Raw genomic sequence first — 24942 nt, forward strand, 5'->3', positions numbered from 1 at the left:
TAAGGTTTACTAGCAAAATGGTTTGCATTAAACATATATCAATGCACATACATTATATGAAATGCAGTAAAAAAAAAACATTACAAATACACTATGGTGAAAACCTCATCACGCCAGCACTGCGGTGCTAAACCTCATCACTATTACTGCGGTGCATCTTGATTACGTAGTGTAAAGGAAATGTCAAGGGATCTAGGATGGCCATGCACGTAGGTCGGTTGATGATCGACAGAGGAGCATGAAGGTAGGTATGTCCGGAAATGAGCGTTATGCCAGGGAAGCAAAAAGATGCACTACAGCAGTAGAATTTCTTGCGATTTACAGGGATGAGCATAGCTGCATCAGTTGGTACGGGTTTTGGCAGCTCAGCATCTTCAGCTCCACCTCGAAACCGGGTTCGGCCGCCTGGATCCACTTCCGATCCAGGTAGTATTGAATACAGCTGTGGTATTCGCTGTCGTTGTATCCGTCGACACGGATCGGCACAAACGGATCAAGATGCTCGAAGCCCTCCCTGTACAGCAGATATTTCGGCAGGCAGGAGGCCATCCGCTCCTCCGTTAGCGCAAGCCGATCCACCGCTAGCACGCACACACCATTGGTCCAGTCGTTGCGGGTAATGTCCAGGAAGGGTCGCGTAAGCGTGATCCGGTCCGGCGTGATGCGGACTTTGTTTTCCGTAAGTATGCGAGTGTGCGGGTGGAAAAAGGCATTGTAACCATCGATTAGCACCATTGTTTTCACCCGGCCCGAGCAGGAGTGCTGCTTGAGCTCGTGCAGTAGAGCTGCGATAGCGTCGCAGGCGAATTTGGCCCGGCTAATGCCGTGCTCGACTAGTGCCAGCAGGGGCGCGCCAGACGGAGTCGTTTCACGCTTCGTCCACACGTAATCGCGGCTCACCGTGAGCCCGAGTTTGTTTAGCAGTGGACCGTTTTGGCTCTTGAAGTGCACCAGCCATGCGGCTCCATCCAGTGGCAGATCCAGGGCACCGTCGATCGTGCTCGAGTTGGCCGTTTCTCGAGCCCGCTTCATCCAGTTCGGTACCCAAGGAACGTGCACTAAGACGTACTGCTGTTGGTGTCCGTAATGCAGCAAGTGCGCTAGCGTGAGCGATTTTCCAGCACCATCCTCACCGTACAAGACGAATCTGTTTACCGGCCGCTCGAAGTTGGTCCGCTGAAGATGTTCAATAATTTCCACCGCCGGCTGTCGCACCATCAGACAACACTCGTTGAATGTTTTAACCTGCTTCTCAAAGTTCTTCGGTAGGCCGCCGTGGGCAAATATTTGCTTTCGCACTTCCACCGGCACGGTGTAGAACCGGCTTAATGCAGCGCGGCTGTGCTTTGCTGGGTTCTGCTCGATCGTGCGAAACTCATCGAACTTCTCTGTCACCGGTGCATTGGCCGTAGCCGTGGAGTACAGGGCACGAGGCGAGTAAGACATGCCTCTTATTATCCTCCTGATCATCATATTGAACAATAAATATTCGACTGCACTGCAGAGTTGATTGCGTAAACAAGTTTGATCGGGGTTGGGAAAATGGGTGATCTGAAAAATGATCCTCGTATCAGCTTTTGTAAGGGCTAGCACACATTTTCATCTGACTGATATTACCTATAAAAACCAACTGTACCGTACTTATCCTAAACCGCACTACGACAATGTGTTTAAGTGTTTTATTCTTTCCAAAATTTGTTTATTTTCTGCTGCACAGTGGACCGACCCGGTACGCATGGAGGTGTTTTGACATTTCCAATGTGTTCATGCGCTTTAAATCGACAATCGGGTTGTTTGTTTACACTCGTTGACATTCCAAGGCAAGGTGTTCATCTGGAAAGTACATTCACACTCGGCAAAACCGTACAGGCAACGTTAAAGCTTGTATACAAGGAAATGGGTATGGTAGTAAAAAATAGAACGAAAATTAAATTGGATGGTATGATTTCAGCTTGACGAGCCCTGTAGAACATACTTTTCATATTGTCAAAGCATTGCCCAATATACCCTTTTTAGACGAGGACTTTATCTGTCATATTTTACAAGAAATTTTCTGGCAAACGCTTTTGACAGATCCATTCCTTCCTCAAAATCGGAATTGGGTACGACCGGTTCCGATTTTCTTTCAACTGGAATTTTTGTCAAAGAACATTCAAACATGAAAATGATCAAATAACTGCAAAATCCATTTTGTGGAACTTTGCGTTATTACACGAGCGGACATCATTTTTATGCCAAACGCCCTGCCAAAGCCAACTTTGACAGTAAAAGTCTGGGCAAATATGACAGATAAAATCCTCGGCTAATAAGGGCAAAAGAAGGAATTTGAAGGAGATGAACAATACTGAATGATTCAATAACCGTCCTGGAGTAAATCCTCCTCGAAGAAGAAGAAGAAGAAGAGGATTGTTGTCATATGTGCCCCCCACAAAATGAGAGTACAAATCACCCAGTGCGCAAAATCATCGTGCTTTCTCGTTCTGTCTAATTGACAATTGTTAACAACAAAACGAGATAGCATGACGATTTTGCACGCTGGGAGAATGGTTTAGGATTTGTTTCTTTCGTCTTGAGCTTGCCGACCACTGCAAATGTGCTTCGGAAACAGGTTGTCATATTTCCACACGATCCTACCTGTCGACTTTGGGCAAATGTCATCTACTCGATGGGACCGGATACTTATTGCAAAAAAATCTGTAAACGGGCAGCTCTCTTTCGCGTTACTGTTGGCGGCCAACCATCGGTAAATCAAACGTGCAAAAGTGATAATTGAGAGCATAGCAGTGTAAGCAACGCTAAATCTTAATAACTAATTTGCTGCATCGATGCGCAGAACAACTTGAAGGGAAAAAATGGCTAAGAATCGCTAGTTGCGCTGATTTTGATGCAAGCGAAAAAGAGAACGATAGCAAGTGAAGGGAAGAGATGTAATGCGATGCAATGCAGTGCGGATACGCACTAGGACACGAACACAGTCAAATGAACTGTCAGTTTCGCACCAGCAGTCTGCTAAGTTAGTTGTGCTTATATACCTGTTTGGCGCCTGTGTTCAATTGATTTTGAAATTGGAGTGAATAAAGTATCAATAGTTGTTTAGAGCAGAGCTCATATGAAACTCAATGTAACACGAACCTGTTGTTGCAGAAGAGTTTTAGAATCTTGTGACGCCTGATAAAAAGCAAGCCTAGCGATAGTGCACAACAGAATGAACGTACATTCTGTATGCACACATGCTGGACGCCAAAGTATTCTTTCAATGTGTGTGAATCAGTTTGTGTTGTTTCTGCGGAACCCATAAAATCGTGCTTCCCGTCAGGAATCGTGATTCCTTCGAATTTGCGAACCCTTGAATTTGCTGGTGCTATGGTGAAAATTGTGTTTGTAGGGTAACAATTCTCGTTTCGTCATCGGTGATAGGATTAACAGAATCGCAAGAATGGTCGTTTTTGTTTAAGCCATGGAATTGCCCACGTAACATAGGCACTTTTGATGTCCTAATTTGTACAAGTGGTAAATAAAAAGGCTTATGAAGGTTATGGATATAGCAGCCCGTTTTATGTCATTGTTTTCTGCTAAAACCGCGTTTAATCTGGTAACCAACCTGGACATGAACGCTGCAAACGCTCTTTTCCACCAGGTGAATACCGAGAATACAATGTCCACATAGCTTTGGTCTTAACCAGAGGTTCCCAAACTGTTTTCTTCCAAAAGCCATCAACTACTAGTTTGGCTTAATTTAAAAGGTCAGGTGTGTGTAGCCAGTTGGGTTTAATTAAAAAAAAATTTAAAAAAAAAATATTATTTCTCTTGAAAATCAAGGTGCAGGTTGGCCTCATGATAAACGTAGGAATAACGCATAATATGCAAATCGCATTGCTTTCCGTTCTGACGACGATTCTTAGAAATAGCCCTCGTGGATTCAAACATGGGTGAAGCCCTCAATGTGCGCAATACGATCCATACTATTGTTGTGCTTAACACGTTAAGCCAGGGATCGGCACACGTTTTTCAAAAAGGACCAGATGATTAAAGAGAAACCGAAGGCGCGGGCCGGATACTTTAACACGTTAAGCCCTACGTCGGCCCCGTGGGGCCGACAGTGTTCTTCCCCGTAAGCCGGCGTCGGTCTGCTCGGGCCGACAGAGCCCGTTGGGTAGACCGGCGTTTCTACGAATCGCTGGCAGAACGGGAAGTAGTACAATTTGCGCGTAGGGCTTAACGTGTTAAACGATGCTTCAATATTTTCACTTTCTAACTTTCTAAATAGCAAAGTTGCATAAAAAGAGGTAAAACATAAAATATTTAAAATGTAATTGATGAACATACAACAGTAACACCTCGTTAAACAATTATCCTCTTTGGGAAGAAAATGAACCTGACATCGTGAACAAATCCGATAAAAATTGGGATGGGTTATGAAGCACTAAAATACATTTACGGGCCGGATGTGGCCCGCGGGCCGCACTTTGCCGACCCCTGCGTTAAGCTATACGTCGGTCCCGTGGGGCCGACAGCGTTCTTTCCCGTATGCCGGCGTCGGCCCGCTCGGACCGACAGAGCTGGTTTGGTAGGCCGGCGTTTCTACGAATCGCTGGCAGAACGGAAAGTAGTGCAATTTGCGCATAGCGCTTAACGTGTTAAAATATCTATTCAAAAATAGCATGGTCGGCAAACGAGTGGTACTAATTCAAAATGTGAGAACGGCGAGGAAAATTATTTGGGAAACACTGATCTAGCCCAACCGTCTAGTTCTATTTGCCAACTTATCGTCGGGACGGAATTTCCCAGTTCCATGATGCCGTCACGCTTGGAATAAATGGAAGTTTATAAGAAACGGGGTAGACGAATTTCTGCAGGAACGATTTCTTTGAAATCACGAACCTTCGTCGATTCGCTCTAAATGCTCTATCAATTAGAAACAATTTTTTTTTCTAAATAATTTTCACCAATCCACTTGGCATTGTACTCAAGAAGCATGTAAAGAGGAAGCCTGAATATTCAGAACTACTAATGTTTGCTGGCAGCTAGCGCAAGTGAAAGGCAGCGTGCGCTATTGTTTTGGATCGTATACGTGTAGCTAGAATTGCTTGGATTCTGGCCGAATGCTTCATTTGAGACGACCAAGTTTTTCCTTTCCAGTTAAGACTGTGCATCTATTGTGTCGCCGGAAGAATAGCGTCTCCTAGTGTGAAACGAAACAAGCAATAGCGCCTCGCAGTGTTTAATGTGAAGTGTATGCGGTGGGTGAGGAATGTAGCGTGCGGCCGTGATAATTAGAACGTTAGGTGAAACATTGCAACATTCGCAGGTATGAAATGAGCGATTCCGAACGGCGAAAACAGGCCCGTACGTCGTCCACGCCAGGAGGCCGCAACCGGAACTACCGCGCGCGTGCGCCTGCATAAACAGACACACACACACACGCGCGCGCACGCACACGGTGGTGTGCGTGAAAATAGAACCAATTATGGGATTTCGATAGAAGTGCCGTATCGGTCGCCCAAGGCGGGTGGTTCTGCGTGTAGATAAGCGACAGTACCTCCTCCGGACACAGTGTGCGAATGTCAACAGCATCGAACCGCAAACCTCCCATCGTCGTCGCTCCCATCGGTTGTGTTTTTGTTTTAACGGCCGCACCGATCCGCTGAGTGTTTGGCCAATTGTGCGGGTACGGTTTGTGCAAACGGCGGGCGCGGGTTGTGTCAGTAGTGCAAAACGTCGCAGTGCCGTGGTCAGCACCGCACCCTCCCCACCACCAGCAAACCATCCACCATCTACCGAGTTGCACACCGGGCGAGTTCGGCATACCAGCAGCGGCGGCAGCAGCAGCACACCATTCAACCGATCGAGCATACAACTGCAACATGAATAGCAGCGCTACCAGCAGTAGCAACAACAAAATCAATATCAGTAACAACAACAACGCTATCAACAACAAAACCAGCGGTAGTTACACATCATCCGGTGCAGCCTGTCACGGAATGCCGAGCGCTACGTCACGGCGTGGAACAAAACGCAAAACATCGGCAGGTAAAATCGATTCCGGGTTGAGGGAAGAACGTGCCGATGGTGTGTATCGCTTGTCTGGTCGAAAGCCTGCTTCATTATCAATCGGAAAATCAAACAATCGAACACACACGCAGCATCTGGCAATGACAATTGCATTTCACCCGTTCTGCATACGAGCGGCACTCTGCTAGCTTTGGTGGAACTGTAGGAGAACCTAAAAGGCACGATTTTTGCCTACCCTTGTTTCCGCCAAACCGCTAAGCGCCAGAATGTGTTGCCCCAACAACATTTTGACGGCCGCCTAAAAGAACCTTCCCAATGCGGCAGCCATAATTTTTTCAGCCAGGCCAATGGAACCTCTACCACCAATGGTTTACCAATCCATCCTTCCTGTGGTGGCTTTTATAATATGAAGAAACTGTATCGTTTCGTTGGAATTTGAAACACAAGTCTCACGACGATGCCTTTTCGCACCGATGGCCCCATACCAACAAAATCCCAAGTCGCGTGCGGAAACGACGAATGATGTTGTCCGTACACCGGATGATTGATGGAACGTGACCGAAGCGAATCCGGGTGGTTTGCTTTGATTATGAGGCTCATAAAATTACGCCGGGTTTTGTCGGAACGTGGCGTGTGCTGCTGGTTAGAACAAACTAAATCTCTCTCTCCTACTATCGTACACTTTCTGTTCACGCTAGGCATTGTTTGGATTGGCCACTTTATAGCAGCTCTTTTATTTTATTAATGTCCTTTTTAACGCGATTTTTCTGGGAGCTACGATGTTCGATTACAACTATATTTTCCACAACTTCAACATCGGAAGAAAAATAGGAACTCTGCTGGTATTATTTGTTTTGTTCCATGAAGTTTTTATTTTAATTAAGTAGGCACAAACGAGAATTGTTGAAACACTACTAAAATTATGTAGTGTAAATGTAAAAGTAGCGTTGTATTCTAAAATTCTAATAAAACTGAAATTGGATAAATTACCCAAAGTCGTTCATTTGCAACATATACACTCGTTAGGCGAACTCTGAATATTTATACCGGTGTTTTATTGAATTTACACGTTTTAGACATCTGTGCCACATTTCATTGCATCATTCTGTGTATTTAACAGTGGCTGGTTCTTCATCCTTTTACGAATGTAAAATATTCAAATTTTATAATCCCTCTGTTGCTGTTTGTTTGCCTATTCTAATGTTATATTAAAAAGAGGTTAACATGGGATCTAAAAGTTGTTATTCTTATATCATTATCAATGCTGAGCTCAGGAGCTTTTGTTTTCGCCCTGGCATGATATTTCAGAGATGTTTTCCTTCCTTGGCGATATTCCGACCCTTTATGAACGTTTGTCTGTTCATCGTTCTGATTAGTTCCGACACTTCCTGGGGGATCAGCTCCTAAACAGTAGAAAGGATCGGGTTTTGGTGTTGGTGCAAACTACACAAAAAATCTTATCAAAAAAGAGGCGACGTGCAAAAAAAAAAAAAAAACAACAACAAAATACTTCCAGTTTTAATGGAAGGGGAGCTCGAAAATGGCGTCCATCAGGTTGGCGATATTAAATTTAATTTTTATGGGGCAACCACCCGCACGTTCGCCACCACTCTCGCTCGCCAGTCGGCATTACGGGCCAAAAGAAAAAGTTACCTTTATCTGGCTCAGAATTCTTGCCCCCTTCGGAAGCTTATTTCTTTACGTTCAATAGCTGTCAGCTTGCGCGCCACAACGCCGTCCTAGCGAGGCAGAATGCAGTTGTTATCGATAGGCGTTGGGGTTGGAAGAGGGTTTTAATGTTTGATAATTTATTTTTTATAACGTCATTTAGGTCAGGTCGAGAATGTTACAAATTAACGAGGAATCGGTTTAGATAATAATTGATCACTCGAAGCGTCTCCGGCGTGAGGAAGAAGCGCCCTTCGTTTTCAGCATCAGCTCGTCTCCGCCAGGAAACGGTTGGCTTTATGGTTTTATTGCCGGTGTAATTAACATAAACCCTGCCTTGGCTTTTCTCTGTTTGCGTATTTAATTCGCCCCCGTGGGGCCGCTTACAGTGCGTTTCACCTACTTTGCCACATTTTCACAGGATATAACGTGCTCGTGGTTTAGCAGTTTCGGTTAGCGAAGTAGCAGTAGTACTCAATTTCCCAAACCGGTTTCCCCCGAGTGAGGTATATTTGCACCGACGATAAAATCAATAGGTCTACCGACCACCCTTTTCGGTCGGGCAGTGCCGCATCGTGGACATTGTTTTAACCGCCGTTGGTTCCCTGGCCTCGCTTCCTTAAATTTATTTATGTCTTTGCGGTGATTTGTAGTACTAACGACTAGCGCGCTAGCTCTCGGGGTGGCGTAAAACGTGCAATGGCTCGGTTGCAGCCCAGGACATTGACGAGCCCGTTGCCGCCGGATTTGAAATGTACTACCATAGAAACTACTAATATTTATTGCCTTTTTTCAGAGTGGGTCGCGACCTCGGGAAAGAAATGTTCCGAGCCGGGAGTATATTAATTTTGGTTTTTGCGTATTTCTTTTTGTGTTTTTTTTGTTTTGCATAGCCTCTTTAAGGCTGTGACACAATGATACCAAAAGCTTTTTTACCGCTCAGATTGCGTGAAATGCGAAGGACAGGGGTTTTATCATACAGATCATACATCATACACTAACTTCTTCAATATGTGTAACACGTTCAGAAACCATGGGAAGAAAGTGAGTGGAGAAAGTGGAGTGGAGTACACATCATATTGCGTTGTTTCAAACTTTTGTTTGAACAAATTATTTCACAATATGCAAAAAGTGTTACTAGTTTCCACCAAATGCCAATTGTAGCGCAACCAAATAATAATACAATATATCTGATTTGTATGATCTCCGACTCCACATTGTCTGCCGCTGAATATGTTTGGTGTGGAAAAGCGTAGACTTCTGGAAAAGAGTAGAATACAACAACCTAATAAAATTTTACCAAATATTAAAGTTGTTGAAAAATCATCTGTTATAACTTTGGTTACATTTCATGTTTTGTTTTGCTTTTTAACAAAAAGTGTAACATTATGAGTAAAGTTAGTTAATCTCAAACAAAACAATTGAAAAATAGTATGAGATACGACTCGAATATTGTGGATAACATCCAACGACCTAAATGAACGCCAAACAGCATTCTAAGATTTTATAAATTGTGGCTAAAGTCGCCATTTATTTAAAATGTTTCTTCGACATAAAATATCATCCATGATTGATTTGAAATAGTTTGTATTGTATGATACTCATCTTTTTGATCCGATTAAAGCATGGAGATAAAGCCATATTGCCCGACTTCAGTTTAAGATTAACTGCAAGATACATTTTTCATCAAACTGTTAAAGCATCTACTACGATGAGCACTTAAAATGCTGCAACTTTAATAATAAGTGTGCGCATGTCGAAACTCTTCTTTCTTTCGTAGAATTTATTACTTGCACCGTTTGCTTGATTGACGTCAAACTTTGGTTGCTTATTGTTATAAAACTCCACAATTCCAAGTTACGGGGGAAAGGATGCAGATTTGTAGTTTTTTTTTGTTTTCCCAGCCGGCAGGTGGAAGAAGGGTATGTGGGTCGACGGTGACTCGATCGTGAAATGAAAACTATCGGTAACGAAATGAAGGATCTTTTTTTCCCTCATACTCCGTTGGAGCTGCGTGGGTTTTGCTCGCGATAATCTGTGACAAAAAATGAACCACGTTGTGAAAGTAAAAAATAAATACATAAATAACAAATATGCTTGAACGATGTGTGACGTGGGCTGGCAGAATGTGGTCTTCCTTTTGACAAAATAACTACTAATATTCAGCATTTTTTCTCCTCTTCTTCCATGTTTCACAATTTCGAACGGTTCGACACTGCGCTGGCTATAAATAGGAACCATTTCCTCAGGTAAGCGTGAAAAAAAGAAAAACAAAACAAAAATGGAACCAAGAGGTGTCCCGCAGCACGCGAAGAAGAGTATAACGGCCTTCGGCACCATAAACACCGGCCAGGATTAGAAGGGCGGGTTATACGCTTGTAACGCGTGTGTTCCGGAAGCGTTTCCCGTAACCGTGGTGGAGTTTTGCGTGGGTTTATGACGTAGCGGTTTCTTGTGTTTTTGTTTTTTACTGCCTCAGCCATCCGGAAACGGCGCAAGTTGCAGCATTCCTCGAAGCCGGGCGAATCGCGACAGGAGCAGATACCGCAGACGAAGAACACGGTGGCCGTGCTGAACGAGCTGAAGCGCAACCTGGTGTACAAGGTCGAGTCGCAGACGGGCCCGGTCCATGCACCCCTTTTCACGATATCGGTTGTGGTATGTGTCGAGAGGGACGAGAGAGAGAGAGAGAGAGAGAGAGAGAGTCCTACTGGCAGCGTGCTGACTGTGTGTCTGTTATTTGGTTTGCTTTTTAGGTCGATGGGCAGAAGTTTGTCGGTTCCGGACCGAGCAAGAAGCTGGCCCGGGTAGCAGCGGCCGCTTCAGCCCTGCGCAGCTTCATCCAGTTCAAGGATGGGGCGACGCTGACACCGATCGAGCCGCTGCACAACGTCGACTTCACCAGCGATGATCCGATGATCGAGAACAGCATATTCCCGCTGTCCGATGCCGGGCCGGGCATGCAGGAGATCATCAGCGCTGGCGGTGACGGCGACTCACTGCCCGAAAGCATCACTGTCAATTCATGCAACACCAGCAACAACTCTTACAGCAATAGCAACAGCAACAATAACGGTAGTGCGTACAGCAACAGCAGCTGCAAAGTAGGGGCCAACAGCAATGCCAAATCGATCGCCAGCAACCGGCAGTGCGACATCGGGAACAGCGTCGCACATTCGCTCAATAGTAGTAACAATAGTAGCGTAAGCAGTAGTGTGAAAGTGCCGGCGGCAGTGGTGATCAAGCGCGAGCCGACCAGCCAGCACGCTGCCCATGACAAGCCGGCGCAACAGCTGCAGACTACGTCCTCCCAGCCGTTGGTGGCGTCACTGATGACTCCAGCTCTAACAGCGTCGTCGTTCTTGACGCCGTCATCATCGCCGTCACCGTCATCATCGCTGTCCACGCCATCGTCTATACCGATGAAGCAGGAAAAGCAGACACCCACCACGATGGGGGGCAGCGTTGAGGCCAGCTCCGCGCGTGCGGGGGGTGCAACAGCGGCATCCAGTATAGTAACCAATAGTAAATGCATAACGTTTATTTTTACCACCCAATCCCTGATCCACCCAAATCTCATTACTCCTTCTCCTCCCCCCACTCTCCGGACGAAAACTCATGCGACCGTCGTGAGCCGAGACTGCGTCCCATTCCAAGACCCGCCGTCCGCTCACCGTTCCACGAATCAATCTAATCTTCCCCTTCATCGATGTACTGTATCGTTCCTCAGTTGCAGCGACTGGAACCACTTACAACGCCAGTTACGATCAGTGTGTCGGCACACGTGCGGGCGGTGCGGTCCCGCAAACCGGTACTACCACCACCACCACCACCAACACCTTTTCTTCTTCCTCCGCCATCGCCCATCCAATCCCTTTGAACTGTTCCGCTGCTGCTGCTGCCGCTGCTGCTGCTGCTGCTGTCGCTGCTACTGCCGCTCCCGACGTTGCTGCAGCCTTGCCACTCATTCCCATCCAACACCCCGCTATCAGCACCGTCGGTAGCAACGCGAGCATTATGATGCTTCCATTGATAGGCTGTGTTGTAAAGCCGCCGACGACGACGGTGACGACGACGACGCCACCGTCGTTATCTTTGTCATCACCGGAGGCAAAACCGGTCGTCGTCGGAATGGTGAGTTCCGGCGGTGGCTGTAGCGGCGGTATGGATGGGACCGGTGTGCACGACAAACACAACACTTTCCGGACAACCAACATGAGTAGTCCAACCATCACCACCACAATCAACACCACCACCAACACTACTCCTCCCTACTACCAGGCCAAGGCGACGGCCAAACCGGGCACCGTTGTGAATTGCACACCGTCCGCCGCGGCGGACTTTCACCGTTACATTACATCCTCCATGCCGTACGACTCCTTTAGGCCAAAGCTGCATGGCATGCATGCTGCCGGCAGCTATCATACGCACAAGCAGCAGCTGGCCAGCAGCAGAAGCACCTACGTTACGCCTGTGCGTAACGAACTCCTCGGCTCGACCGCGGCCATCACCGCAAAATCGTACGCCTTCCTCTCCTCCTCTCCCTACACCGCCGGCGGCACCATGAAGGCTCCGATGTACGGTAGTACGACCGTAGCCGTGGTGAATCCGGCTACGGCGGCCACGGCCGCCACCAACGCCATCGCCACCGCCGCCGCTGCCGTGACCAGCATGATCGCGACGGCTCCCCCCTCCGCTTCCACGCTTGCGGTCGGCAGCGGTTGCAGCGGTGGCGAACCCGAAGCTAAAGGCGGTGGAGGCGGCACACATAACCACCAGTCTTCCACCGTCGCTTTCGCTGCCGGCAGTGTGCCCACCTGCTCTCCCCCCTCGCCATCCTCCTCCTCCTCTTCCTCATCCTCATCTTCCGGCGCCAGTGCCGCCACCGCTACTGCCGCAACCATCGCCGCCAACCATTCCCCCATGTACGCTCCCAACGCGCAAAACGGCCATCGACAAGTGGTTGAAAAAATTCAGCAAAGTCTAGACTTATTTAAAAATACCAATGAAAAGGCTGTAGCATGGAAGAAGCGTTTCGAAAGCAAGTATAACATTGAGTTCTCCTTTTTGTCATACTTTATTTTCATTGTTTTTTTTATTATCTTCTTTCTTTTATACTTTACATCGTATGTTTTCCTTTTTTCGATGTCTCCGTCTCTTCTATGTGTATTATCACACTGCTGTAATAATACGAAATAATTTCATTGTCGTGAAAGGTTTAACTATCTTTCTTTCAGTTTTCCCCCCCCCGCCTTATGATTGCAATGCATCGCTAGAGCAAACTTTCTTCTTCGCATATTGAATTCCGGTGTACTGCACGCTAGGATAGGAGGATGATGGCAGGCGGGACGGTGTTTCTCTTGCGCTACAGCGTAAAGTTGGCTCGGCGGGAGGATAACACCAGTCCACAGATGGTCCTTGGCGTAAAAAAGTTCCGCTGTGCCTCGCGTGTTGGAAATGTGAGTGCCGTTCGAGGGAAGTTCGTGTCCGCGCCGACACGCGCGTTTGGCAGTGACGTTTACTTACTGCACGACGAGGCGTACTCTGATTATCTTCAGTGCCTTGCATTTCACCAATCTTCGCTACAGCAGCGCTGCTAGTGAGGGTCGGTCTACCCGTTGTAATGAGGTGTTCAAAACTTTTAGACTTCATCAAAATGAAGAAACACCACGCGAAAGTCCTTGAAACAATCGGCACTAGCTGCTGGTGGTGCAGTGCGCGATAAATTGTATTACGACATGAGCTCGTTTGGAATCCTTGCTTCAATGATACGACTAAGACCAACGAGAAGTTTGGTGTGAAAACAATCCAGTTCGCCATGTTGACTTGCAACATTCATTACGAGGGGATTAACGCAATAGTTATCGAAAGGGAACGCTTCGTTTAATACGGGATTTTGCAATGACACCGGTTCCAACACGATCATTTGGTTGAGCTGTTTTTGTCCTAGCTGTTGATAGTTTCGATCAAACATTTTATATGTGCAATTTTTTGCTCTTTTTGTAGCCCCAAGTAGGGCGCTAGTTTTGGCATCATACAAATTGAAATGGATGATGATGTTACATCTATTTTTTTTAAATTACAGGTTGTCGTTTTTACTTGATCACTTTCTTGATTGAGCAGGGATAGAGTTAATGAGGTTGTGTTTTACTGTAATTGAAATTTATCTAGACCAAAACAAACTCAGCTCAGAAGATTGTAGCAAAATTTTGAAAAGAGCCAATGCTATCAGGAATGTCAAATGTAGCAGGACAATGTTTGCTCTAACATGCATATATCTATGCATCAAATTATTTATGCTCGGTTGGTGTCAGTTGTGGTCAGCTCGCAAGCTATGTATGACTATATTTTCTCCTTTTCACACGTGCATTTCATAATCGTTTGGTTCAGTGTCGGCTTCTTGTCATCCCTCCCTCAGTCGGCTGTAGTATACACCAATGCATGCAGTGGGAGTAGTAGTCGTATTTTACGTGGTGCATTATTGTGTTCTTTATTAGAATCATCAATCAGGCATTACTACAGCACATCCTCTTAGTTAGTTAAACCTCGTAGACGCAGACAATCATAATAAGTAAACTTGTGGGACATCAACACGTACAAGCCTCTCATCATCCAATCTTGCCGGTCATGTCAACACTTTTTCACTCATTAGTCGTGTGCTGATCAATACGTTCGAACACATACGATGAACACTGCTAAAGTATTGTTTTGATTTTATAGATTGTGTAGACAAATTGAATTGGCAAAGAAAGGGACTCATTCAGTGTTGTGTATGTACCTCTTCTGTAGTGCTTTCGGTTATATGAGCAAGAGCAGAATTTATTCATGTGTCGATGTTGGAAAATTGGGGCTTGCTTCGCTACTCTCTCCCACTTTCAACATAAGTTACCCATTCTAGTTTTTTCCCTCATTTTCCAACAGAAACGGTTGCAAAGCAAACGTCGTATACAGAGCAAACCTAGTGTTCTTTTAGCTTTTGGACGATTTGCCTATGGTACATCTGCAAATAGCAAACATTGCGAACATAAAGCAACGGTTGATAGATAAATGGTTTAAGGCACGCTTATGTTTGGTCTTAACATCACTGTTTTTAACCGCGCCTCCAAATTACTACCACATTTGTCATGGCCATTGATTGATGCAATGTTTCTGAAGATTAGTTAGTTTTTTTTATTATTACGATTACATCACATTGAACTTACATTACACTTGACACAGTAAACAGTTAATACCGCATCATTGAGTCGTCCGTCACTTGTGTTTTTCATTGATGTTTAACGTTACATAATTTTTAATTGCATATATCGTTTACACCAACCGAGATTCTAATTGATTGAATAAGTAGCTAATTGATTACCTGCCCAAGAATGGGTACAGAAACTGCAAGAGTTCTGTTCTAGTTTTGTTTTTCGTTTTTTGTAAATAATATTTTCCAGCGACAGAGCGAGGCGGATATTATAATTTGCGGTAACCGCAGCTGTACCATGGTAAAAAAGTGTATTAGCGAGCTATGATACGATACGGCGCTGAATTTATGCTTTTTTTACAGTATAAACTGCCACCGAGCAGCGTCTGAGTCTATATGGACACCAGAACAGATTTTGTTTGGTTTTAGGAAGACAGTTTTCAAATCCATTCACTTTTGTTCGCCTCAAACGTACCTGCTTACTGCTCTTCGGGAGTCAATGTTATGTTTTCGACGTATGGTGAATTGGAAGCAAAAGTTCGAATCCACCCTTGTACATAGCCTACGAAAGCGCCTACTGAATGCTAAAGTCTTCAACTTCACCTGTTCTAGTTTTCCCCCCTCCACCGCCCGGTTGCTACCTCATTGTGCGTGTACTGAATCTTGAGTTGTCCCGTTTTGCCCGTTGAAAAGTATCTCTAAGCTGTGTTCATTCACTGTTTGTTTGGTTGTTACTAATAGTTGTTGCAGTATTAGAATCCTTCCCACGATATAATTTTTCCCAGTATAATTTCTATTATATGTGAAACACGTGCGCGGTTGTCGCCTACATTTCGAAAGTCTCGTTCTATAATCTACCTTTTGTTCTCTTGTTTGTTTGTTTTTTTTATTTATTTTCCTGCTTGCGTATGTATGTGCCTACTATTCTGTCATTTGTTCGTTCCACAACAATCTTGTCAATCGACGCTGCCGCAATGGCTGGGAAAATGCAGAGCTGAAAGTGTCGTCCGGTAACCTGTCCCGTGCCGGTGGCAACGCCGCCGCTGGACACCATCCCAAGCCGCAGCCGGAAAAGGGCCCCGTGATGCTGCTGCACGAGCTGTTCACCGATGCCCACTTCGAGTGCGTCTCGTCCGATGGGCTGCAGCACTCGAAGTTCACCGTCGTCGTCACGGTGAACGACAACCAGCGCTTCGAGGGTACCGGGCCTTCGAAGAAGATGGCGAAGAACGCGGCAGCCAAGGCGGCCCTCGCCTCGATCTGCAACATCTCGTTCAGCCCGCTGCAGCAGTCCAAGTTCGGGCTGATCACGTCGGGCGCTGGCAACGGTTCGCTCGGTGGCTCGAACAGCGTCTCGCTGAACGGGGACAACAGCTTCAAGCAGAACAAGAACTTCGAGCTACCGCAGACGTTCGCGGACGCCGTCGGCAAGTACGTATCCGCGCCATCAATGACCATGATTGCTATCGGTTGGTTTTCTAATAACTGATTTCTTCTCATTACTCCCCCCTCCCGCAGATTGGTAATCGAAAAGTTCAACGAGGTGATGAAGGGGAGCGACGTTTACAGCAGGCGCAAGGTACTGGCCGGGTTTGTGATGACCCACGGGTACGATGTGAAGACGGCGCGGGTGATCTCGCTAGCCACCGGCACCAAGTGCGTCAGCGGCGAGCACATGAGCGTGACCGGCTCGGTCATCAACGACTCGCACGCCGAAATTATCGCCCGGCGCGGGTTGATGGATTTCTTCTACAGCCAGCTGGACCTGCTCTGCCAGCAGCAGCAACAGCAGCAGACACCGGAGTCGGTACCGGTGTCTAGTACGTCGCCAACCCCCGGCAATGGGCAGACGGTGGTGACGATCGGCAGCGGCGGAACGACGCTGTCCAATGGCACGATGGCAGCTGCCGAGCCTGCGCTCCCCTCTCAGTCAGATGCGGCCGATGGCGAAAGCAACGCGTCCGAGCAGAAACCGGCCATTGCGACGCAGCACGCGGAAGTCATTTTCAACAAACCCAGTAACGACTCGAGTCTGTACACGCTGAAGGAAGGCATCTACTTCCATCTGTACATCAACACCGCACCATGCGGAGACGCGCGAGTCTTCAGTCCGCACGAAAATGATAGCATGGATGTGGACAAGCATCCCAATCGGTACGTTGTTGCTCGCAAGTTGCGTTGGCAGCCTCTGTCTCTGCGCCTACTACATCCTATTCGGTATACCTCTTCTTCTGCAGCAAAGCACGTGGTCAATTACGAACGAAGGTGGAATCAGGGGAGGGAACGATACCGGTCAAGAGCAGTGACGGCATTCAGACGTGGGACGGCGTTTTACAGGGCCAGCGATTGCTGACCATGTCCTGCTCGGATAAGATTTCCCGCTGGAACGTGCTGGGCCTGCAGGGGTCGATGCTGGCGTCCGTGATCGAGCCGATCTATCTGCACTCGATTGTGCTCGGTAGCCTGCTTCATCCGGCTCACATGTATCGGTAAGCCAATTTACTTCGACGTAAAGCAATGTTGATGAGCAAAAAACGACGTAATGTTAATTCAATGAAATAGCTCAAAGCTTCATCACCAATCTTGATGAAACCTTAAAGAAAATCAGAAAATTTCAAACCTTTTCAACTGTCAAATGTTATCACCATGAAATTTGTATTGGTCAGAAACCAAATATAGAGCCAGAAGGTTCTGTAATTTTTTATGTTTTATGTTGATCCGTCAAGATAGTTTGTTTTAGATTAATACAATGTGATGTGATACTATAACTCATATTCGTATAGGTTTTAAAATTCTCTTTATGCAAATTGTAATTCAAAAATAAGTACTAATAAATTCCCCTTCTTTGCAGAGCAATTTGCGGACGGATAGAAAATGCAATACAAGGACTACCCCCGCCGTATCGCTTGAACAAGCCAAAGCTGGCACTCATGACGTCGGCGGAATCGCGAAATCAAACCAAGCCTCCTAATTTCAGCATCAACTGGATCACGAACAGCTCGGAGGTTGAGATTGTGAACTCGTTCACCGGGAAGCTCATCAACAATAACACAAACACGAACAAGATGTCGCGGCTGTCGAAACAATCGTTCTACCGGCGCTATGCAGCCATCATAGCGCGCCTACCGAGCGTTCGGCTACGTCAAGTGAAGCCGACGTACTTCGAAACGAAGATGTCGGTCAACGAGTATCAGCAGGCGAAGCGGGAGCTGTTCGCCGCGTTCAGCAAGGAAGACCTCGGTGACTGGCTGAAGAAACCGATCGAGCAGGATCAGTTCACGCTTATCGTAGCCAAGGAAAGCGAACCACCGTCGCTCGTCAGCCAGCCGCAAACTGTGCCAACTGTCGAACTGAATACACTGGTAAGCAACGCTACTTCTTCCGTCGGCAACTGCTCCAAATGACATCACATCAAGCATTCAAGCCGGCGCAGCTACTCGTCGGTCGGCCCCGACCACCCCAGTCATACTTCCGAGCGTAGTAACAAATTTTCTAACTCCTCTGGCAGTTAGTCGTAGCGGCTGTCGCGTTGAGGAAGCCGTTACCGAGCCTACCAGTTAGGGTGTGTGTTTTGCATTAGGTGACATTTGAGGACAAGGCAATAATGAACCGAGACTGGCCGAGGGTGTGCTGCTGCCGTTGTTTTCTAGACTTTTACCACCACCCTGTTCTTGAGGCTCACTTGCACACAGGCAAAATATCGATTAGAAGTGTGCCTTTAGCACTAGCATTCTTAAAATCATAGTAACCTTACCCGCTTAGCTCTAGGGGGTCCGCGACAGCCGAGCGGTAGCGCCGGTTAGAAAATCGGCCCATGAGCGCCGGGGCTCACCACCTCGACGGCGTGGGTTCGAATCCCAACCGAGACCGGACCCTCCCCTGTACGAGAGGACTGACTATCCACGTACAACAGGGAAACAAGTCTCGTAAGCCCTTAACGGGCAGGCATGACCAAGAGGTCGTTACGCCAAGAAGAAGAAGAAGAAGACCCGCTTAGCTAAGAATTTGAAAGTTCTCGTGGGAGAAGCTCTACATTTTTTAAAGCTTTTATTTGCTACTCCATATTTCGTGCTCTCTACCGTTTGAACTACAGAATTATGAATTCAGTGCATTGATTTCTCATTGCTCTGCTGTCCAGGCGATTGAAGGCATATCGAAATCGTCGTCAGGACCCATGCGTTCCAGGATAGCATCAAAACAATCATGCATAGCCTCTGGGGACTAGCCGACTAAGATACTCTAATAATTTCGGATGCATCATCGAATTGCCAAACCACTGCGTATCCTTTTTGATTTGATGAGCACTACTTTTGTTTTTATATTGATAAAGCTTCCCAGTAATGCTGAACATTACTCAATACTTGAATAACGAATCTGGTTGGATAAAGGTGAAGGGGAGGAATAAACCCTACGTCGGGTTTTGATGTTATGCCAAGCATACACGAAAGGTTATCGTGCCAAGCATTTGCTTGCCAAAGCAAGATTGTCTTGCTTTCGAAGATTATATGTTTGGTGTTTGAACTTCAGTACTTAATTTGGTCACGCAACATTCGATGTTCTGAGCAAACAATAATGATAACGATAAGTTTTGAAATAGCAGCATTCAGGATATGCTGATTCAAATATGCTAATGGCTCATGATGAAGTAAATAAAAGCAATTATACGTAAGATCAGAATTACTCAACTCATACATCTCTCGTTTCCTTGTATCAATAATATCTTGCCCAAATTACAATTAAGCTAGAACAATAAATCGTTTGTGATAGAAAAGTATGCAAACTGACACAATTAGTATTGTACCGCCATAAACAAAAACAAACAAAAAATCTAACGCTTGTTTAGTTCTGACATGAAAGGCAGAGAGAATGATATTTCAGTATCCATTTGAGTCTGTACATACTGCTGATTGTACGAATGAATCGAATAATATGTGCGAGCGCTAGCCAACTCACAAAACGGTCTCTTTTCGAGTTGAACCATATTTTAATCATGCGAAATAGGTACTGCATGCAAAACACACAATTGCAATATAATTTGTTGCATCCGATAAGTAGAAAAATTCTGATAGAAGTTAACTAACATCGACTTATTGTGTTGTGTGCAATTTGCAAGTATTCCAAAATTGGAGAGTAGAATACATACTTTAAGAAGCGTGTGTTTGTTTTTGTTTTCAAACGATGCTTCTGTAATATTTGTTTGTATAAGCGTAATCAGTCAGTTTATTTGTTATAACTTTATGCATGAGTTTCTTGCAGTTAAAATAGCTCGTTTGCCCTCTTTTTTGTGAGGATCTGCTCGGTCTTTTTGTGTGTAGTATTAGACGTGTGTTGTGTTTTTGAGATAGTTTGTTTAGTGCGTTTTAGTAATTTCGAAGACTATTATTAATATTTCGTGTAAAAAACTATTTAGTATTGCTTTCATGGTTTGATTGTAATGTTTGTTATAGTAGTATTTTCAATCGATCAAATATTTAAACAAAAAACAATTTTCAATCAACTACACCTCGTGAGATTTTTTTTTTTTTTTTTTGAAGCATGAGCATTAAAGTATACATACATATTGAAAGGATGCAGAAACTTCATCGTTAGAATTTATTGTGTTAAACTTTTTGTTGACAACTAGAAACTGTTGCACATTTGCCAACACTAATCGTACCGTTGTATTTTAGTGAATTAAAATGACAACCGAATTAAATTTTCAAAAGTACAAACGTTCAAATGAAACGAATTTTATATTAATATAAACATTAAGGAGACTTCATGTAGTTCAATTGGTATTCAATTCTTTTCATTTTTTCATCACATTGCGGTGTGAGCATTAATAGATATTAATGAAATCCCATGTGTTTAAAGCAAATTCAATTGAATTGGATTACTAGAAAAGAACATTTCCATAGAAAGCGTCTGTGTCAATTATGTTATGTTTTAAGTGTTTGTGAGTACGTGCGTGTTTATCCCAGTCTCTCTCTATGTATCTCTAACTAATATCTCTCTATTTGAAAACAAACGAAATTAGCGGTACGGTTAGTGTTGTTGTGGGCCTCGATACACTTCCTTTCCCGGTGTACTATGTAGAGCACGCAGAACGCACAAACTTCACACGTTTAGATAAATGCTATGCTTGTCGATAGTGTATTGTAATTCTTACTGTGATATTAAACTTTACTTGGGATGTACAGCGGAAGTGACGGAAATTATTTAACGATGAAAATGATAGCTATGAAATCAGCGAGCAATCCTTTTAATTAGCTTACATATAAAGGAAAAATACAACCGGCAGGCAGGAAATAGCAGCATTGGGCGAAATTGAAAAATTCCTACGCGTACCGTTTTGGCTCTATCATTAAACTCAAGTACTCGACTTGCAAAACGGAAGAAGTGTATATTCCGTCTCAGTTTACTTAACGCTCGTGGAGCGATATTTTTGCATACAGAAAATATGATACATTATTATCCTTGTTTTAAATTTGGCTAATCAATTAAACCAGGTGTCTCTTAAGCCCGCATCACTTGTTTCGCTATTGCTTATCATATTCATGTGTTGAAATTTCAGAACCAGTTTAGCTATACTACATCGTACACACACACACATAACACTGATCTCCTGCTGAATATTTCAATGCATATACGACACACCACATACTCAAAGAAGAATAATAACCATTACCTTTTTACAATTGTTGCGAGTTGATTACGAGTTGATCGATCTCCCCGATGCTGCGATCAATAATGGATTGTTAACACCACGAAACACAAGGGCAATGTTTAGCATAACGTGTACCAACACCTGGAGCGTTGCAGTGCAAAACTATAAACGTTAGCACAAACCTTTTTGTAAATACAATATAAGTTTGTTTTCCGTAATTCGCTCGATTGGTGCTAATACGAATAAGTTCGACAATGTATTAAAAGATTCGCAATAATGATCAGATAATACGCGATTACGAAAACATATATCTAGCTCTTTTATGTCCTCCAGAAACACTATTTATTTATTACCCAACAAGGCTAGTACGGAACAGGATAGGACATACACCAAGCATTATCGATATGTTTACTCATTTCCTCGCATTTGCCATCGTAGCGCCTTCCGTGGAAACCATCCGGGCGGTATGCACCCGTGTGAATTCCGATGAAGTATTTCCAGCAGCGAAAACTGAACCATTTTCCCATACAAAAAAAAAAAAAAACAAATATACCGAAACTGTAAGATAGGAAGCCTCTATAGTATTTACTAGCAAAACAAATGTCACCAAAAACACTCCGTGTCATAGCTGTAGGAGCGGCTTTTTAATTAAGAAACGCAAACGAAACGGTATCGGACGGTAACCGAATGCGAAGCATTGTAACAACTTTGATAAGAAATGGCTCAGAAGAAGAATGCGGGGAAAACGCGAACGTACATGGTGGTATTGAGATTTAAGTGGTACAACGTGACATACATCGGAATGCCATTGTTGCTGCTACCAATCATTATTAGAGAAAACCAGGAAACCATATCCATTACCTGTCAGTTAATCCTGGTTGATCTTCCTTGTTACTCACGGTGGTGTCGTTGAGCAAAACAATTAAGTTCCGCATGCACATCGGTATCTTCCATACGCAATCAAGCGTTGATACGTATAATGGGGGTGAGCATGTACCTGACAGGTGGCGCTTGTGCTTTATTTGCTTGTTAGTCTAACAACGACGTTATTGATTGTACAACTAGAGCACGCCCGGACGTATTGGTCGCTTTGCTCCGCTGAGCACACAACTAGAACACAGTTTGATACGCGAACGAAGCGATCAAGTTACCGACCCCGGCAACCACGGTTATGATCGCGGCGAATAGTAAGGAGAGTTTCGACGAATAGGAGGCGTGCATTGTTTATTATTTTCTTTACCATATATAGAACAAGTGCCTAGCATGCATGCCCGAAACCGTTTTCTCGATCGCTCAACTTTCGGTATCGTTTGTGCTGCTACTTTGCGGTGAGCGGAGCGGTGAGAATAGTATCCAACCTTTCTCCACCTTACGGTCGACTGCTGAGGCGTGGGTGTTTGTGTTTTCATTGCGTTTGTGTATGTTCTAGGGTTCTAGGTTCGCTACTAGATTTTTTTTATGATAGAGAAGCAAAATCAAACGGATGTGGCGAGAATACAAACAATCCCTTTGCGCACAGACATTTCAAAAGTCGCAGTCAGTTGACACGCTACATATGATTCAGTTGTCTATTTTGCGAACTATAAGCAATAGCCGGAGGAAATTATCATTTAACAAAGCATTGTCAATAGTAGGAACAATCGGCTATCGAAAGGAAGATGTCCAACACATTCACACACCGTAGTGCGCTGTTGGACGATTCCAACCTACACGTTTTAATTGTTTGGAAAACCCATTGGGAAACGTTACGCTATTTTGGAGCAAAATTGGTTCGAGTGAAATGAAACCGAACGCGTTGGAATCGTCTAGCAACACCTTTTGCAGTTAATCAACGTGAATTGTGCTAGAGTGCCATGGAGCCAGCAGCGTTTGCAACCAAACAAACACACAGTAAGGAAATCAGGCACACCCTTTAGCAAAACAGATACAACGAAATAGAGCTATTTGTGGGAGGCAGAAAACGCCGGTACACTCCCCCCCTCAACCCGAATGCCGGAGCGACTGAGAGGAAGCGGTAAAAGTGGCAACAGACCCACTACAAAAGGAGAAATTAAAGATAAAATTAAGGATAAAAACCTGCTGTGAGATTTGTGAGCGCCACGGAGCGCAGCGTGTGCAGAGGTCGTACGTTAAATATTTGTAGAATTAAAGATACGCATGTAGCGGCGGCGCTAAAACCGATCTATAGAGTATAACAGTGCCCGGAAGGCGGCAAAGTGACAAACCCGCTCGACTGCGACTTGGCTGCGTGCATTTAATTGAGATGGCAGTGAAGGCAGTGCGTGCTTGTTTTTTTTTTTTGTTGCATTACAGCATACGGAACAGATACAAACAAACCAAAACAAATCGCCGCACTGTTGGGTGTATATGCGACAGAGTCTGGGGCGGACCATGTCCGAGCAGAAGCAGGCAGGGGTTACTAGGTGTACTCTAGCATACAACGTTTTAAAAGCAAATTTCTCTCTATTATACTTCACAACGAGTTACGTTTTAATCAAATAACATTCTCAGGAATGTTATGTACATTTTACACCGGAATGCGGTGCAGGGAGAGGGGCGTATAAGTAAAATATCTTAGGACGTAAACGAGGCAGAATCGATGATTGCGCGCTAGTTGGGATTCATTGAATCAAAGAAATAACACCACATCAACCACTAATAGCAGGTAACCCGAGAGCAAGTTACTCGAATGGTAGCTACCGATTCATTTAGATTTTACTCTACATTTAAACATAATCTACTTACACGAACATTACTAGACGACACCCGCCACCTGGCCGACGGTTCTCTTTTCCCCTAGCTGTGTGTGTCCCGTTTTTTGATTCCACAGATATTTCGCCAAACAGTAGCGTAAAACACTAAACTAGTAATCTTATCGTGTTTGAGCACCCGTTTTATTGCTACGTAGGATAATGTTTAACGACCCGCTGATGCTCTCCGATGCAGCGTAGACCCGTGTGTGGTTCAAAAAAGCGCAGTATATAGTTTATGTTCGACGAGTTTGCCGCAGTTTGCGTCGTTTCATCCTTTTATGCGTGAGCCGTACTGCATCAGATAAATTATAAATAACCTTTTCATACTTCATGACACATACAAACCCACACACACACACACACACACACACGCTGGCGGTAATGGTCGTCATAAAGAATATTTCATATAAAATCTACCATAACTTTCCTTCCCCTTTTTCGATCAGATCCCACGCTTGAATTAAATGCCCTACCTATGAGACGTACCTGCACTCAGCTCAAGTGCACTATTTTAATGGCTTAAGATTTGGCGTAGGAAAATAAAATGCAAGGGGAATGCTTGGTTGTGAGGGATCCAAAGCCATCATGGGAAGAGGAATCCGTAATGTGGATGTGAATCGAACCATTGCACCACGTGATTAGCTGGCCAACATGCATTTAAAGTATTTTTCGTGTCT

The 24942-nt window shown here is 44.9% G+C and overlaps 2 protein-coding genes across 2 annotated transcripts; one reads left to right on the forward strand and one right to left on the reverse strand.

Annotated features, from left to right (window-relative positions):
• Positions 1–261: 261 nt before the first annotated feature.
• Positions 262–1749, reverse strand: LOC131290797 (small ribosomal subunit protein mS29). Its single transcript, XM_058319973.1, has 2 exons — positions 1618–1749; positions 262–1551 (listed from the first exon to the last, which is right to left on the reverse strand). The coding sequence occupies exon 2, from the start codon at positions 1471–1473 to the stop codon at positions 319–321; it is 1155 nt and encodes a 384-aa protein (XP_058175956.1). The 5' UTR covers positions 1474–1551; positions 1618–1749; the 3' UTR covers positions 262–318.
• Positions 1750–5864: 4115 nt separating this feature from the next.
• Positions 5865–18618, forward strand: LOC131290999 (uncharacterized). The gene is given in 9 exon segments (XM_058320190.1): positions 5865–6030; positions 10103–10338; positions 10437–11205; positions 11411–12721; positions 15859–16297; positions 16385–16718; positions 16836–17020; positions 17104–17355; positions 17718–18618. Coding segments are annotated over 9 exon segments (4245 nt in total). The 3' UTR covers positions 18271–18618.
• The last annotated feature ends 6324 nt before the right edge of the window (positions 18619–24942 follow it).

The sequence above is a fragment of the Anopheles ziemanni genome, chromosome X (genome assembly GCF_943734765.1).
Source record: "Anopheles ziemanni chromosome X, idAnoZiCoDA_A2_x.2, whole genome shotgun sequence".
Taxonomy (NCBI): Eukaryota; Metazoa; Arthropoda; class Insecta; order Diptera; family Culicidae; genus Anopheles; species Anopheles ziemanni.